Here is a 15,049-nt window from a genome sequence, read left to right on the forward strand (position 1 = left end):
ATAACTTAATAATGCAATGCTCCGGCTCTTACAGCTAGTGTGAGTCGCCCTAGGTCTTGCCACGCTGGCTGGCTTCTCCACCATTATATCTCGTTTTCCCGTTAAAGGTCCCGATATGTCCTCACAATATCTGACACTTTCACCGCATCTTCACCTACACACCACGACCCTCGGAAGGCTGGTCACAATGACTGAATCAATTCACCATCCTCCACTTGCTCTGCGTACTGTACAGCGTCTCCTTTCCCTGCATGTGCTTGTCAGTCACTCTGCCCCGTCTCCAATCTGTCTCGCCATCTCCTCTCCCGCACATAACTAAGCAATGCTTCTTTCTCTTGTCATTGTTTATCGCTGCGGTCAAATGTACTGTTCAGTTCATTTGCTGTCGCATCACCATCTGTATATCGGCGTCTTCACCTTTTTCGTGTCGTTCTTCCTGCAGCCTTGCAGTCTCCTGGTACAGCTGCCATGCTGATTCGTAAGCCGCGTGTTCGGTTCCAATGGCAGAGCAAGAAAGGCAAGCGGGACGATGCCGGGAAGGCACAGCGCGAGCCTGTGAGGACCATTCACGTCGGCAACCCGGAAACGACACTGTTCGAGGGAATTGGCGAAGCGTCACTATTCGCAAGGAAACGGGTTCCATCCGTTGATGAGCTTGGCACTATCTTGCGCAGCAATCTGAGCACTTCGCTCGCTGCAGCGAGAGCTTCCTCAGTGAAGCACAGTGCGACTTATCCGCCATCGACACCGACTGGCAACGTGGTAGCACAACCTCATGAGCGCGATGATGATCCTCCAGCTTCGTTCTTGGAGTTGGCGCCCATGTACCGACCGGTCGACGACCATCTCGTGCCAACGGACTCCCGTGGTATCATGGACGACGAAGGTAACGGAGACGATGGACCGCCGGCATCTCTGTTGGCCACAACAGCAATCTACCGGCCAGTCAACGATCGCCTCGAGCCAGCAGCTCAAGACCTAACGACTGCTGTATCTATTGCGGAATCCTGCGCCATTGAGGACGATGACGACCCTCCGGCATCTCTTTTAGTAGAGAATCGAGAATCGTTGATGAATTACATCAAATCAGCACCACGGTCAGGAACAGAACCTCTCCAGCCGTCTAAGTGTCACCTTACCTTGTTACAGAAAGTCGTTGGACTCTTTGCCGGTCGTCGACAGTGTTCATTCATCAGCGAAGACAGGCCGGAAATCGTTTCCAATCAGTCCAAAGTCCAAAAGCCATCCTCACCAACTGCCACCAATCTACCTTCTGCTCCGCTATCTCGACGGATAGTATCTGACCCGAACCTACCGCTTCGAAAATCCATTCCTCGGAGAAATCTGCCTTTGTCCCCTCCAATCCTCGTCACCCATCATCCATACCGCCCATTGCAAGAAAATCTTGATGAGCCCTTCATCGCACCAGCAAAAGAGCACGATTACACGGGTGACTACTCGGTGGCTCAAGACGTCTTCAATCCCGCAGAGATCCACCAAGGGTTTGCATCACCAACCAGCCCTGTGTCAGCTACACTAGCGATCCGCCGCCAGAACTCTGCCGCAATGCTGCTCGACCGCGACGCAACAGCCTGGGGGAAATGATATGCCAAGACAGCAAAGCCTGAGCGCCTACCCTTTGCAAGAGCGAACAGCAATGGGCGGTCGAGCGGGCTGGATGAAGAGCTCACAGAGCAGCAAGCCTGGGATGCCCACCGCAATGCTCTCATTCGGGCACGAACGGAAAGCGATAGACGCACGTCGGATATGAGCGAGTCTCAACACGCAGAAGTTGCGGAGCAGGAACGAGCTTCGCGACTGCGGCATCACCAGGGGCATTGCTTTGCCGCGCTGACGGGGGACGTGTATCCATTCCAGAGTGGGCGCATCGTCTAATGGGGTTGACACCCAGAGTGAGAGAAGGGCTCGTGTCGAGTAGGCGGGGACAGTCGTCACTCTGCAGCAGTGGAGAGCGACTTGCTTGTATCCACTACTGCCCAACGCTTACGCACGGGGGAAAATGCCCACGTGCAGCCAGCGAGTCTGTGGAGGAGCCAAGGGGGCAGTGGGCTCCTGCAGCACAGGAGTGGAGCTCCTTGGAAACTCAAAGGACGACATATAGTTGGTGCATATGAGTGGATCTCCGAGTCTACCCGGTGTGGCATCTTAGGGTCTGTACGAGCTCGAAAAGGCTTGCACGTGGACGCGAGGCCCTCAGCATGGTTCGGCGTTTGATATTGCATTTTCTTGGCGTTTTATACCACTCTGGGGCGACGATCGCATTATCGGCGTTTGATCGCTTCTGTCAGGACTCCTGCTAACCCGGAGCTCTCAAGCCTTGGGTTGATCCGTTATGGTCCGGCTGTCAGCCATACTCTGTACTAGTGCTCACGGGTCACCCAAAGGATATAAGGGATATGTGATTTGCTCCAGTTCAGTAGCGATCCGTCTATCCTTGCCTGCAATACATCTTATTCCCTCTGATCATCTCACCCTTGAGTCCTGCTACGTTACATGATCCTGACAGCTTTGGGGAATTTTGGGGAGGGGGTCATCATTACATCACTTGGCATGTCGAGTATTTCTAGATGCAGCAATTGGCCAGATCGGCCCAGGAGGTGGTTGCTATGTTGACGATCTGGGGGCTTAGTGATATCGAAGGCGCCAATACACGATCAAAATCGAAGGAATTAGTGTCCGCATAGTTCAGAGCCCTTTGGAATCCGTGAGCACGTTTCTTGTATTGCAGCGAGTGCAGATGTTGATGTTGTGTTCTCAACGTTGAGTGTCCAGGATCTGACTCTGAATCTGAATGTCTTTGATGAGTTGAAAACTCCACTACACTTGGCGAACAGTTAGAGGACTTCAACTTTCTGAAGGAACCTGAAATTTTGGTGATTCAAGCCCAGTCTTAGCAGCTGCTCATGACGAGACTGCTTGGTTCGCACGACATCGAATGGGGGCTTGTAGTAGTAGTGTGAATATTGCTATTCTGGTATCATATCGTGACAGTCATGAGAGATCCCGGGATCATGTACGGCGCTAAGAAAACGAACAAAAGCAACCCTAACCATCCATGCTTAACAAGTATTCTACAACCCTCCTCCGTGCATCTGGCACGCCTAGTGACCCATCGCGGGTCCCTGGTTCGCAGCGTTTATCTTCGCAAACTGCTTGTTCTCCTTCTGCCACCTATTCGCGTAGCGGACACCGAAGCCGTGCTCGAAGACCTGGCGAATGTGCTCGAGCGGCATGCCCTTGACTTCAGGGAAGCAGAAAACGACGAACAGCCAACCGAAAAAGCAGATTCCGGCGTAGAAGCCGAAAGCTCCGGAAGGGGTGATGCCCTTCATCATCGTAAGGAACGTCGAGGAGATGATGATGTTGGTCGACCAGCATGTCACTGTGTTCAACATGGTGCCAACAGCGCGGACCTCCATAGGGATCAATTCTAAATTTCCGTTAGTACTTTTCGATGGAGGAAAAGGAGTAAAGCTTACCCGTTCCAATCCAAGCGACTGTGGCTACTCCAGAGCTGTAGAAACCAACGAAGATGATAATGGTGGCGATGAGCACCATTCCTGGCCAGCCGATCGAGTCGCTCTGGACCTCGAGGGTGTGGAGATCGATCGGAATGTACGAGAAGGAGACAGCAGCGACGACCAAACAGATGGTCATTCCGAAGACGGTGACGAGAAGGATCTTGCGACGACCGAACCTGTCGACGATGACCAGGTTGACGAGCGAGAAAACAAAGTTGGTGGCCGAGACAGTAATGGCAACTGCGGTGGCGTTGTTGAAACCAACAATCTTGAAGAGGGTTGCGCTGTAGTACATGAGTGTGTTGAATCCACTGAGCTGAGAGATAGCCATGATGGTGCAGGCAGTGAAGACAGCGCGGAATGTGGCAAAGTTGGTGAAGATACTGGCCAGCGTCTTGATGAAAGAATCATCGACCATTGTTTGGGTGGCCTCCTGGATGCTCATCTCGATTGAGTGAATTTTTGCGCGGCGCTGCTCTTCGTTGGAAGTCGGGTAGATACGGGTGAGAACGACACTGGCCTCATCCACCTTTCCGTGTGCGACGAGCTGGCGCGGGGACTCAGGGCACAAGGTGAGAAGACCGGCAAGCAGGATGGCGGGTGCGGCACCAATGCCGACTGTGGCTCTCCATGCCTGGGAGTTCGCGCCACCAACTTGCGCAAATCCAGCACCAATGCCAGAAGCGAGGAATTGACCGAACGTGACAGACATCTACTCAGAATTAGCTCACTGGTGTATCGTAGGTGGTGAAGAGGAAAACGAACGTTGTTGAACGCGATCATGCGGCCCCTGTACTTCGCGGGAGCCAATTCTGAAATGTAAAGGGGCACGACCATGGCGGCGCCGCCAACGCCAAGACCAACAACGAATCGACCGACGGCGAATTGAGGGAGGTGGTACGCGGCAGTTTGCAGGACGGTGCCAATGACGAAGACGATGCAGGCGAGGAAGATAGGCATCTTGCGGCCATGCTTGTCTGCAATCAACCCAGCAATCACGGCTCCCACGAGGGCGCCGCCCGATGTGAGCGAAGTAACGAGCTCCTGCTCAGAAGAGGTGAGTTCGTGACCGAGAGAGGTGCCAATGGTGACGAGAACGGAGGAGATGTATCCCGTGTCATAGCCTGGTGATGTCAATTCGGTATCCAGAAGTGAAGTGACTTGTCAGTCTCACCGAAAAGCAGTCCTCCTAGCGAAACAGTGATGGAGATTAACCAAGCAGCCTTTGAAGCAGCCGTGGCCTCGATACTCGAGAGTTCAGCGAGGCGCTGGGCATGTTCTGACTCGGCGACGTCCTCGATCTTGTCTGTGGTCGAGTTCTCAAACTTGACATCCTTCTCGTCGAACGACTTGGTTTCGTACGCCATTGGGTGAAAGTGGGTGGAAGTGGGTGAAAGTGGGTGAAAGTGGCGAGGTAGGTGTTGATGGGGGTAGAGTAGAGTAGTGTGGTCGTTGTCCAGTTCAGTGAGAGCCGGTGATGAAGCAAGACACAAGGTGGAGATGACAGTCGTACTTATGCCTTCTGGAGTTGAGCTGGATCAAGCGTGTCGGGGCCAGCTGCGGGACAAGGATTCATACGCTACGACGATTCAGGATTTGCTACGTTAGGATCCATGTGGTGTGGTCTGTGGGCGACCCATCTGTGGTGCCGGCGCCGACAGCTTCCCCAGATTCAACTCTCCGCACAGCATCGGCCCGACAACCAAGCGAACTCTGGGGCTCTGGGGCGGGGGTGGACCCAACCGGACGCGAAGACGACGCTGTTGGGAATTGGGAATCACATTGGTGTAAATTTGCATTTGCCGGCAGACGGACCCAAGGCGTTAGGCTGCAGATGCTGCGCGTAATTGTGCGGCGCTGCATTGGCTGGAGCGGATGTGAATATTCGAGACAGACACGGGCTGAAGCGTGATTGGATCGGAGGCCTGCAAGAAGCGCGGAAGCAGGGCGGGGCGGCATTGGCAACTATGTTGGATAGCGAGGCAAGTCTCCCCTTACGTCGGCGGATTTGCCATGTTCGACCATGTTCGATGATAACGTTCCAAGGCAGCGTGGTCGTCGGCGGTGTCAAATGCCTCAGTCATGACGTCACGGGCGCACGGTTCGGCACATGACCGAAACCGCCAGACCGTCCGAGGCCGTTGAACCCCACAGCAGCGCCTTGTCTTCAAGCCGGCCTGACTTGGCCCCGTCGCCTCGAGCGCCGAAGGATTGTGCGGCTGAGTTCAAATGACGTCCGTTGCCCGTGCTGTGCGGAGCCTCAAACCTGGACGTGACCACGTTGCCTTGGGCACCAACTGTCGACATGCACGTCGAGGCCAAGTCGCCGAACGTGCACGTCCACCACCGTTCCATCAGTGAGCTGCAGTCATTGGCCACCCCACCTAAATGCGCAGTAAATGTTGTAATACAGGCTTGCTTGGTGTCACAGGCCACCATGTATGTGCGTGAGTGCGTGAGGATGACGATGTTGAACAGGAATCAAGTTCATTCAACTCTATTTGTCCTGATACCATGAGCAGTCAACCCCATACGTCAGCTTTCCACTTTCCTCTCTTCTTGAGACTGTCCGCCCATGCTTTGACCTCGCTCTCACCCACGCCCTTTGCCTTGCTTACGGCGTCTTCCAGTTTCATGTCGACCTCGCGCGCCATACTTGCCTTGCCGCAAATGTACATATTTGCACCGGCATCGAGAAGCTCCAGGACTTCGCTAGCGTGCTCACCAACGCGGTCTTGCACGTACGTCTTCGGCCCGTCCCTGGAGAACGCAGTGATGATCTTGAGCTTGTCACCCAATTCACCCTGAATCTTGTCAATCTCTTCGCGATAGATGAAGTCATCCTTGTTGCGGCAGCCAAAGAATAAAAGAATCTTGCCAGCCGGCTTGCCGATTGCATGCAGTTTTGCGCGTTCTTGCAAGAAGGCTCGGAAAGGTGCGAAACCAGTGCCTGCACTAATGAGGACCAGTGGTGTCGAGGACGTGATGGGCAGCTTGAACTTGGATTTGCGCACATGGGCCAGAATCTTCGATCCTTGCAGACCCTGACCTTCGCTCATTCGCTGGTACGACGGTGTGGGGACGGAGGCGTTGGAGGCAACGTTGGACGCGGACAACAGATAGTTCGACGTCAGACCGTGGATTGTGCATGTCGATTCATCACCAATACTCTTGTTGACGACTAGAGCAGTCACAGCGATGCGGCGAGGAGCGATGACGGAGCTGGATGAGATGGAGTAGTAACGCGGCTGCAGTGACAGCAGGCTCTCCATGACAAATTCAAAAGGCAGCGATGTCCATGGCACACTGGGGCTGGCAAGCTGTAGAAGCCGAGCAAGCGTGATATGCGAACCTGAGATAAGCTGCTCGTAACACTCACGCTTCTGTCCAAGCTCGAGCAAAAGTGCCTTCGCTTCGGGCGTCGGTGCGAATTGAGCAATCTCTTGCACTGTCTTGCGTGCAACTGGAGCACAAATCTCAAGATGGTGCCGGAATGCAGTTTCAAGCGTGGTTGGCGAAGGAATCTTTGGCCTCACAGACTCGTTGTCACTCGTGACGCTAAAGCGCTCGTTCCTTCTTGCCTGTGCTCCAAGTGCGCCCAGAAGTCGCTCAATCTCCTCCTCTGGATTGCATGGCCAAATGCCAATGTGGTCTCCAGTCTTGTATACAATGTCATGATTTCCAAGGTCGAGCTCCATGTGTATGCAGTTTCGGTCACCGCCAGCGAATAACTCGTGGGCGCTCTTGATGGTCAAGGGAACAATGCCGGACTGTGTCGAAGTCTGCTGATGAATCAACGATGTGGCAGGACTCGAGTCTTTGTCGCTGTTCGTCTCGCCGCTGAATTTGATCTCAATCGTTGGCTGATACTCCACGGTCTTCTGTTCAAAGCCAAGCTGGCGGAACAATGCGAAGAGATCGTCCTTCCAAGCCTGGAAGTCTTCTTCTGTGCCGCCGTTGGCATCATCAGCTTTTTGGCGGGGCATGAGAGTGGTGGCACCGGCATTGTCGAGTGCGTCGGCAACAACGTCGAGTACTCGATTGTAGTACTTGTAGTTGCTGTTTCCGAGACCGAACGCGAGGTATCGCAAGTTTTCAACTCTGGTCTTCTTGTCTTTCACTTGCTTGATCCAATCCCATAGTCCAGCAGTGTTGTCGCTAGGGTCGCCCTCGCCGTACGTGCTGAGGATGAAGATCGCAAAGTGTGTCGATTCGATTTTAGAGATGCTTTCCGCGTCATAGTCTGAGATATCCGCTACCAGGGCATGTATACCAAAGTATGATAAGCATTCGCGCCCAAGGGTCTCCGCGAATCGTTCAGAGGTACCAGACTGAGAGCCCCAGAAAATAACGCATTGGTAGTCACCTTCTACCAGCTTCTGAGCGATATCTCGAGTCACAGCAGCTCTGCCGCTTGATGCACCGTCCGCTAGTTGTGGCTTTTCGAACCAGATACCGTGATGAGGATCAGGCTTGTCCCAGACACGGCCATGTGTGAGGTAGCCGAGGGCCGAGAGAAGAAATAGAAGAATAGCAACACCATCTGCGGTGCTGGATGGCTTGGCACTTTGTACTGCTGGCGAAGCAAGCAGTGACTGAAGAAGCGGATTCAGCTTCGTCTGTAGATCCGAGAGGTCGACTGGGAAGCTGAGAGACTCCATGATGGACAGTAGTAAAACAACGCTCGGTATGCTTCACAAGGCCGCATCCATTGCTCGTACTTGAACTTTTTGTGTTACAACTCTGAGGCTTGAGGACCCTGAGAAGTTAGCTCGGACACTGAATGGGGAGAACTTCCAACTCTGACGTACTATCTACTCCTGTCAAAGAATCTGCCGGCAAGTTCTTTACGTGCCATCTAGTGCTTGGCTCTTGTTGATCTCGTGCTAACTGTGATAGACTGGGCCCACATTAGCCCCGACTTTTAGCACTTACCCCACGTCCACCCCGCACTTGCACTGCCAGATATGCATATCATCCGCTCCAGTAAGCCACGTTCGATCTGGTAAAGTTCTCCGTACACTTCTGTTTCGAATGCCCGCTCCACTTCGTTGCAGCCCGCCAGTTGGCAACGAGAATGTCTTATGGAACACTTAAGGGTTTGTCGGTCTCCTTTGAGATTTACATCGATCAAGTGTTCTGAGCTTCTCAAAGTACACTGCCTCAACTTGAGCCGCATTATGTCGACTTCTATCCTCTCCAGTCCCTACGCTGCCGCGCTAGGTGCCTGCGTTTTCTTTTATTTCATCGTATACCCAGTTGTGACTTACTTCCGCGATGTCAATGGTCTGTGCCCCTTTTCACCCCGCTCATCCATGTCTCGGTAGATCGTTGCCTGATTTCAGTTGCGGTTTGATACTTACCCAATCAGGTCTTCGTCGTTATCCCGGCTTCCACCCTCTTGCTGGATTTTCCAATATCCCTTTCATGATCCTCGCCCACACCGGCGCTCGATCTGTTTACCTCGAGAAGTTGCACCGAAAGTATCCGGTACTTCGGACAGGTCCGAACTCGTTGTCGTATGGCGACCTGCGTGCCATCAAAGACATCTACGGCCACAACACACCTTGCACGAAGGACGGCGCTTACGTGGTCACCGCCGGATCCCACTACCATCTCGCCGATGTTGTCGACAAGCATGACCACGCCCGCAAGCGTAAGACACTCAGCTCTGCGTATGCAATCAAGAACTTGGAGGGCTGGGAACACAAGGTCGCCGACAAGACACAAAGATTGATCAAGCACATTGACACATGCTGCACTGCGCCTCTGGCTCCTGGTACATTGCCCAAGCCCGAGGATATTAACCTTGACTACCGTAAATGGACCAACTTCTTCACCCTTGATGCCATCGCCGATATTGGCCTCTCGGAGAAACTTGGATTCCTTGACCAGGGAACCAGTATGGTAACAGGACGCAAAACCGATGGCACGACATACCAGTGCGATCTTCGACCTGCTCTTTACCAGACTGCTCGCAAGCAGTCCCTTCTGCTCTGGCCTTACCAGTGGTATTCGACCATCAACAAGCTCGTCGATATCCTGCCATTCTATCGCCGCATGGCAAACTACTCGAAAGAGTGGGATGGCATTCCCAACGAGTTGGCGCACAGACGCCTGCAACGCTACCGTGCTGGCGAGAAGTCTGATGATTTCTTCCAGGCTCTCATGGAGGACAAGAACGGATCACCGAACAACCTTGAATGGGGTGAGATCGTTGCCGAGGTCAGCATCATGATGAACGCCGGCTCAGCAACCACTGCCATCGCCATCGCCAACGCGACTTTGCAGTTGATCAAGCACCCAGAATGCATGAAGAAAGTGAGGGAGGAGATTGATGCCGCGCTCGAAGACAACGAGGATGTCGATGAGACAGGTGTGATTGCGTACGATACCGTCAAGCATTTGCCTTACCTGCGCGCTTGCCTTGATGAATCACTTCGGCTCTTCACACCCACGCCTCATGGTCTTCCGCGTGAGACACCTGCGGACGGTGCAAATATTCTCGGTGACTACATCCCAGGAGGTGTGACTGTCGCGATGTCGGCCCATGTTGCACACAGACAAGAGTCAGTCTTCCCGCAAGCTGATCAGTACATTCCAGAACGATGGCTCGGCGAGCAGGGCAAAGCGCTGCAACCTTACTTTCTCTCTTTCTCGGCTGGTGCGCGTGGATGCATCGGCCGCAACATCTCTTACCTAGAACAGACCGTAGTGTTGGCGAGTCTGCTGCGGAGGTACGAGTTTGCGTTGAAAACCCCTGATTGGGACATTGAGCGACTAGAGACGATGAACTGGATCCTAGGTGAGATGCCAGTCAAGGTCTGGAGAAGGGAACGAAAATCAGCGTTGAGCGGCTAGCCGAAACACGTCTGCCTCGTCTTATTTAGCGTCTGTTTGTTGCACTTGCATCTTCCGCTCAGCATTTTTGCAGGACACATGTTGAGACGAATCAATGAATTGTTATTACTTCCTCCAGATTGCATTGCGACTTTGTGTGATGAGAGCCCAGACGCTAGCCCACAGAGGCTAATTGCCCCCCGCAATTCATCTCTCGATACAACCCGAAAGTTCCGAGCTCCAATCACGACATTTGATATTTGGCACTCGACTCTCCACAAGCTCCTGCGACTGCTGTTCGGACACAATACACTAGACGCATGTCACAGCTGGCACAGGAGCAACAGCAGCCTGCAACTCCCGCAGGGCTTGCTTCGGAGCAGCCTCCATCTGCGCCCCGACCAGCAAGGTCCAAAAACGGCTGCAATGCTTGCAGGTAGTCGATCGGTTTGCTTTGTGTTAACCTGTGCTGATTCTTATGGAGAAGGAGAAAGGTCCGCTGCAACGAACGACGGCCCAGATGTGGCCATTGTGAGAGACTGAATCTCGACTGCACATGGAATCGACCTGATTCAGTACGTAGCGGCAGTATTCAATCGACACAGTCGTTTGTTGTTACTACACCCCAATCGGCTTCTCACCAACTCTATAATTCCAACGTGACGCCCTTAGAGGGGTTTGGGATGGGCGGAAATACCTTCTTCGATTTCTCTGGGCCTCTCGGGTATGGGGCATGGGATGAGGCTATGCTTCTCAGCCCCAATTCATGGCCTACAGATCCTACAATAGCTGCAGCTACTTCACACTTGGAGACTGTCCCACAACCTATCTACCACCTACCACTCGGCCACCAATCGTCAGGTCCGCTTGTGGCCCCCGCCCCATCAACACCTCAGATAGGCTTCCATGCATCGACAGGGCAGGGAGATGTGCAGCAACCTGACCCAGCATCGACTTCGCCCTTCTCTCATGAGGATACATTGAGTGGAGCCACTGATGACGACTTGCTTGTGCAAAAATTCTTACAAATGCTCATGCCACCTATCCTGACGCCAGTAGAGATTGGTGCGTTGGAAAACCCGGCTTGGTTTCATTTTGTCGTTGAAGCTGACTCCATGTTAGGTCCAAAGTGGGCATCTACACGGGCCTTCTTCGAGGCAATGGCATCAGAAGCTCCTGTTGTTCGAAGTGCAATTGTGGCTTTCGCAGCTATGCAGATGCAACGGAGCGGACTTGGTGGCGAAGCTACGAAACCTGATTGGAGACCGCTGTACGATGCTGCTGCCAGACACTTGTCGAATGCTCTTGCAAAAAGGCGGAAAGAAGGAGGTAGCGAGACGCCAAAGAGTGAGCTGAAGCACATCCTGGCATCACTCTTCCTGTTGACATATACTGACGTGAGATGCCTTTATCTTTGGTTGCTGCAGAAGGCTGGATGCTAATAATGGCTGCAGCTACTTGCAGAAACTCTTCCCAGAGCGCATGCAAACTTACGTGAAGCTTATACGCTTATACAAAGCACAAACAATACGAACTTCACTGTTCCAGAAAAGCGGCTGATCTCCTGGCTGCGTCTGCTAGATGCACGAGCAGTGTCCACTAATGGTGGCGAAGGACTCTTCCTTGCCGATACAGACGAATCTCTATTCGATGCCTCACCAGCTCCAAATACAACTGCAGACCCCGAAACACAGGATACCGAGATCGAAGAAATACTGTTCGATGTGCTGTATCACCCCGGGGTCGTGTTTTATCAGAAAGTACAGTCCTTTGTCGGGCGCATCACACGCATTGGTGAAGTTTACCCAACCAAAAAAGACTTTTGAGAAGATGCTCGAACTAACAAGTCCCAGATCCATGGCATCGCAGCCGCGGCACGGTTCAGGATGAAACTGAAGTCATGGCACTGGCAGCACAAATTTGCAGAGATCTCCACGCTCTCTACGGACAACGACCAGCTCTTATGGACCATGCAGTCGCAGGCAACCTGACCGAGAAACACCTTGCACAAAATCTAGCTGTTCCACTCACGAGGAGTTTTCGCACATATCTCGCAAATTATTATGCTTCGTTCATACACTTACACCGTGTGGCGTATGTACAATATCCAAAGACGAAAGACGTCACTGTGGCCATCGCCAACATCAAGCGCCTCTCACATCTCATGGCGCAAACCGACGAGTCACTACCAGTAAATTTGCTATGGCCGCTTATGATCTGGGCAGCAGAAGAAGAGAATGTGGACGAACGCCGATGGATTCTTGAGTCCATCAGAGGTCTCGAGAGCATTGCATCTAATGCAAAAGCCACTGGGGACCTCCTTGAGGAAGTGATTCGACGGCAAGACGAAGAAAAACGAAGGGTTGACATACGGAGTGTCAGCCAAGAATACTTTGCGAGCCATCATTTTGCGATTGTTTGAGTACGAACTACTGATTCAAGCCGACCATTGCTCCCTTAAATCTGCTATGACCTTGTCGGTCCTCCATCCTATCCTTCTCTGCAAGCTTTTCAAGTATTCTACACAAGCTTCCTGCTCTGCGGGGTCGACGATATACGCACCACATGCGCTCAGTATGTGGCTGCCTTGGAACATGGCATTGCCGCAATGCTCGTTACTTATACCGTAACCGATCGTTATGCGTATGTGTTTCCGTATCGAAGAATCTGTTGCCTTACGTGCCCTTACCCCCGCAAGCCCGACCAGCGATGCGTTGGGAGAGTAAATAGTGAGAATGATCTTGCACAAATGGTAATACTGCAAGCCTATAGCGACCACACCCTGGGTGCAGGGAAGGTCAGGCCAGCTTCCATTGTACTTCTCCCCGGCATTAGGCTCGACATGGAGCGCAGTAAATGTCCATGGCTTGGTGCGTTCCCACTCATCAATCTCAGCATGCAGCTCAGACCACTTCTCCTTGGTCAGGCTGTTGGTGTTGGCTTCGCCGCTCTCCTCGAATATGCTCTGGAGGATCGTTGCGAAAAGGAAAATGGCTCGGTTCGTCCAAGCCTCGTCATCGAACTCCCGAAACACTGACGAGTGGCGGTAGTTCTCAAGGCTCAAATTCAATGGCTGCTGCGATGTCAGAGACACATAGATGTGCTGTCGAAGCGACACCCAACTTGCTGATTCTCGAAGGCCGCCATCTGCTGCAAAGGATGATATGCTGTTTAGTATTCGGGCCGTGCCAAAGTGGTGGCACTGCTCGTCTGCGTCGCCCATCTCTTCATGCAATCGCAACAGGATCACGGCGACGAGAAAGTTCTCATCCCAGTGAGCAAGAGGGTCTTCTAATGCTACAATGAGCGCGTTCAAACACTGGTCAACCCACAGTTGAGAGTGGTCTTCTTTCTCCTTCCCCATCAACCATAAATGTCGAGCTGCTAATCCAAGAATACCATGTAGGATGACTGGGAAATGTGCTGCGCGCTTCGGCACTTCTTTCGCAAAGTGGCAGCGTGGATCACATACGTCTATCCAGCTTGTACAGTGGATAATGTAGTGGTGGAAGAGCCGAGCTTCATAAGCATTGTTCACTGGCCACTTCGGTGTTAAAGACGACGAAGGACTTTGGACGAAGGTTGTGGAGTTGTAGGGCGAGATATTGTGAACTGAGTCGAGGGGACTTTTCTTGAAGACCTGTGGCGAAGAAGGCGTCCGAGGATTCGAATCGGGACTGTTGTGCCAGTTGGTTGTCTTTTGCAAGGCATTGGGTAGCGAGTCGTTTCTTCCAAGGTGTGATGCCTGATAGTCGACTGGAGAGATGTCGTCCAGGGTGACTGTCCGGCTCAACACATCATGAATGGAGGGCAGGCCATCGGCTTCGCTAAACACAGGTACGGAGATGCTCGAAAACGGGGAATGATCGTTGTACGACAAAAGCAGGTCCGTCGAAACGGCATCTTGATCGAACGTACTGTCCCTGTTCCCTTGGTCTCTTTGGCTGTCACTGGATTCATCTGAGGCAGTCTCAGGTGGGGCCTCGACTTGGGTTTGTATTTCGAGTGGTTCCACCTCATCGTCGCCATCTGTGTTGGGTGCAAAAAAGTGTACTATCAACAGAACATGTCAGCTCAGCTTATCCGCCTTGTTGGGAAGCGCGAACTTTCATTCATTCATTGCAGATCAACCGGGCCAGTACGACTTACGCAATCTGGGTATCTCAACCCATGTCTGGCCAGCGCCAAACTCTAGGCTCTGCTCAGCAGAACCAATGTCCTCGCCAGCGTTGAACTTTACCGCCTTGACAGGTCGGAAGCGAAAGGCATTACCCCTGATGCAGGGTCTCTTCCGTTCTGTGCAGTACTTGCATTTCTCGGTATCGCGCAGCTTGACGCCTAAACAGGACGGGGGTTAGCACGGTCGTTGCGCCCACGTCTGTTTCACAATATTGCGCCTTACATTTGATGTGACGTTCCCGGCATGCCTTACTGTACGCAGATGTTCAGTCGTACGTCATATATGGAGGTGGACGGGATAACCTACCACCCGCTTCGTTGTCGCATCTCCTTGATTTTGCGATGATCCAGGAAGGCGATCTGAGTACCGTGGCCGGTGGAGTGAGAATTGACAAAATTGCCAGATTTGAAACCGGGAAATGGCTCCCGTTTTGTTCGGGCTCGAAGCGACAGGACTTGACGCGCTTACCCCGCAACTTGCCCCAGAC

The 15,049-nt window shown here is 52.8% G+C and overlaps 6 protein-coding genes across 6 annotated transcripts, besides 1 other annotated feature; 3 read left to right on the forward strand and 3 right to left on the reverse strand.

Moving 5' to 3' along the window:
- Window positions 1–468: 468 nt before the first annotated feature.
- Window positions 469–1,605, forward strand: EKO05_0008247 (uncharacterized protein; the record flags this gene model as incomplete). Its single annotated transcript, XM_038946481.1, has 1 exon — window positions 469–1,605. The coding sequence occupies one exon, from the start codon at window positions 469–471 to the stop codon at window positions 1,603–1,605; it is 1,137 nt and encodes a 378-aa protein (XP_038796702.1).
- Window positions 1,606–3,122: 1,517 nt separating this feature from the next.
- On the reverse strand, window positions 3,123–4,909 carry EKO05_0008248 (uncharacterized protein; the record flags this gene model as incomplete). Its single annotated transcript, XM_038941398.1, has 4 exons — window positions 3,123–3,451; window positions 3,501–4,254; window positions 4,308–4,666; window positions 4,717–4,909. The coding sequence occupies 4 exons, from the start codon at window positions 4,907–4,909 to the stop codon at window positions 3,123–3,125; spliced, it is 1,635 nt and encodes a 544-aa protein (XP_038796703.1).
- Window positions 4,910–4,952: a tandem repeat.
- Window positions 4,953–6,064: 1,112 nt separating this feature from the next.
- EKO05_0008249 (NADPH--hemoprotein reductase) lies at window positions 6,065–8,203 on the reverse strand (the record flags this gene model as incomplete). Its single annotated transcript, XM_038946482.1, has 1 exon — window positions 6,065–8,203. One exon carries the CDS (start codon window positions 8,201–8,203, stop codon window positions 6,065–6,067), a length of 2,139 nt encoding a protein of 712 aa, XP_038796704.1.
- Window positions 8,204–8,722: 519 nt separating this feature from the next.
- EKO05_0008250 (uncharacterized protein) lies at window positions 8,723–10,403 on the forward strand (the record flags this gene model as incomplete). Its single annotated transcript, XM_038941512.1, has 2 exons — window positions 8,723–8,828; window positions 8,914–10,403. The coding sequence occupies 2 exons, from the start codon at window positions 8,723–8,725 to the stop codon at window positions 10,401–10,403; spliced, it is 1,596 nt and encodes a 531-aa protein (XP_038796705.1).
- A 662-nt stretch (window positions 10,404–11,065) lies between these two features.
- Window positions 11,066–12,804, forward strand: EKO05_0008251 (uncharacterized protein; the record flags this gene model as incomplete). Its single annotated transcript, XM_038941281.1, has 4 exons — window positions 11,066–11,447; window positions 11,505–11,779; window positions 11,837–12,176; window positions 12,236–12,804. The coding sequence occupies 4 exons, from the start codon at window positions 11,066–11,068 to the stop codon at window positions 12,802–12,804; spliced, it is 1,566 nt and encodes a 521-aa protein (XP_038796706.1).
- A 15-nt stretch (window positions 12,805–12,819) lies between these two features.
- On the reverse strand, window positions 12,820–14,888 carry EKO05_0008252 (uncharacterized protein; the record flags this gene model as incomplete). Its single annotated transcript, XM_038941501.1, has 4 exons — window positions 12,820–14,435; window positions 14,532–14,720; window positions 14,785–14,813; window positions 14,869–14,888. 4 exons carry the CDS (start codon window positions 14,886–14,888, stop codon window positions 12,820–12,822), a joined length of 1,854 nt encoding a protein of 617 aa, XP_038796707.1.
- Between the last annotated feature and the right edge of the window lie 161 nt (window positions 14,889–15,049).

This window comes from Ascochyta rabiei, chromosome 14 (assembly GCF_004011695.2).
Source record: "Ascochyta rabiei chromosome 14, complete sequence".
NCBI lineage: Eukaryota > Fungi > Ascomycota > Dothideomycetes > Pleosporales > Didymellaceae > Ascochyta > Ascochyta rabiei.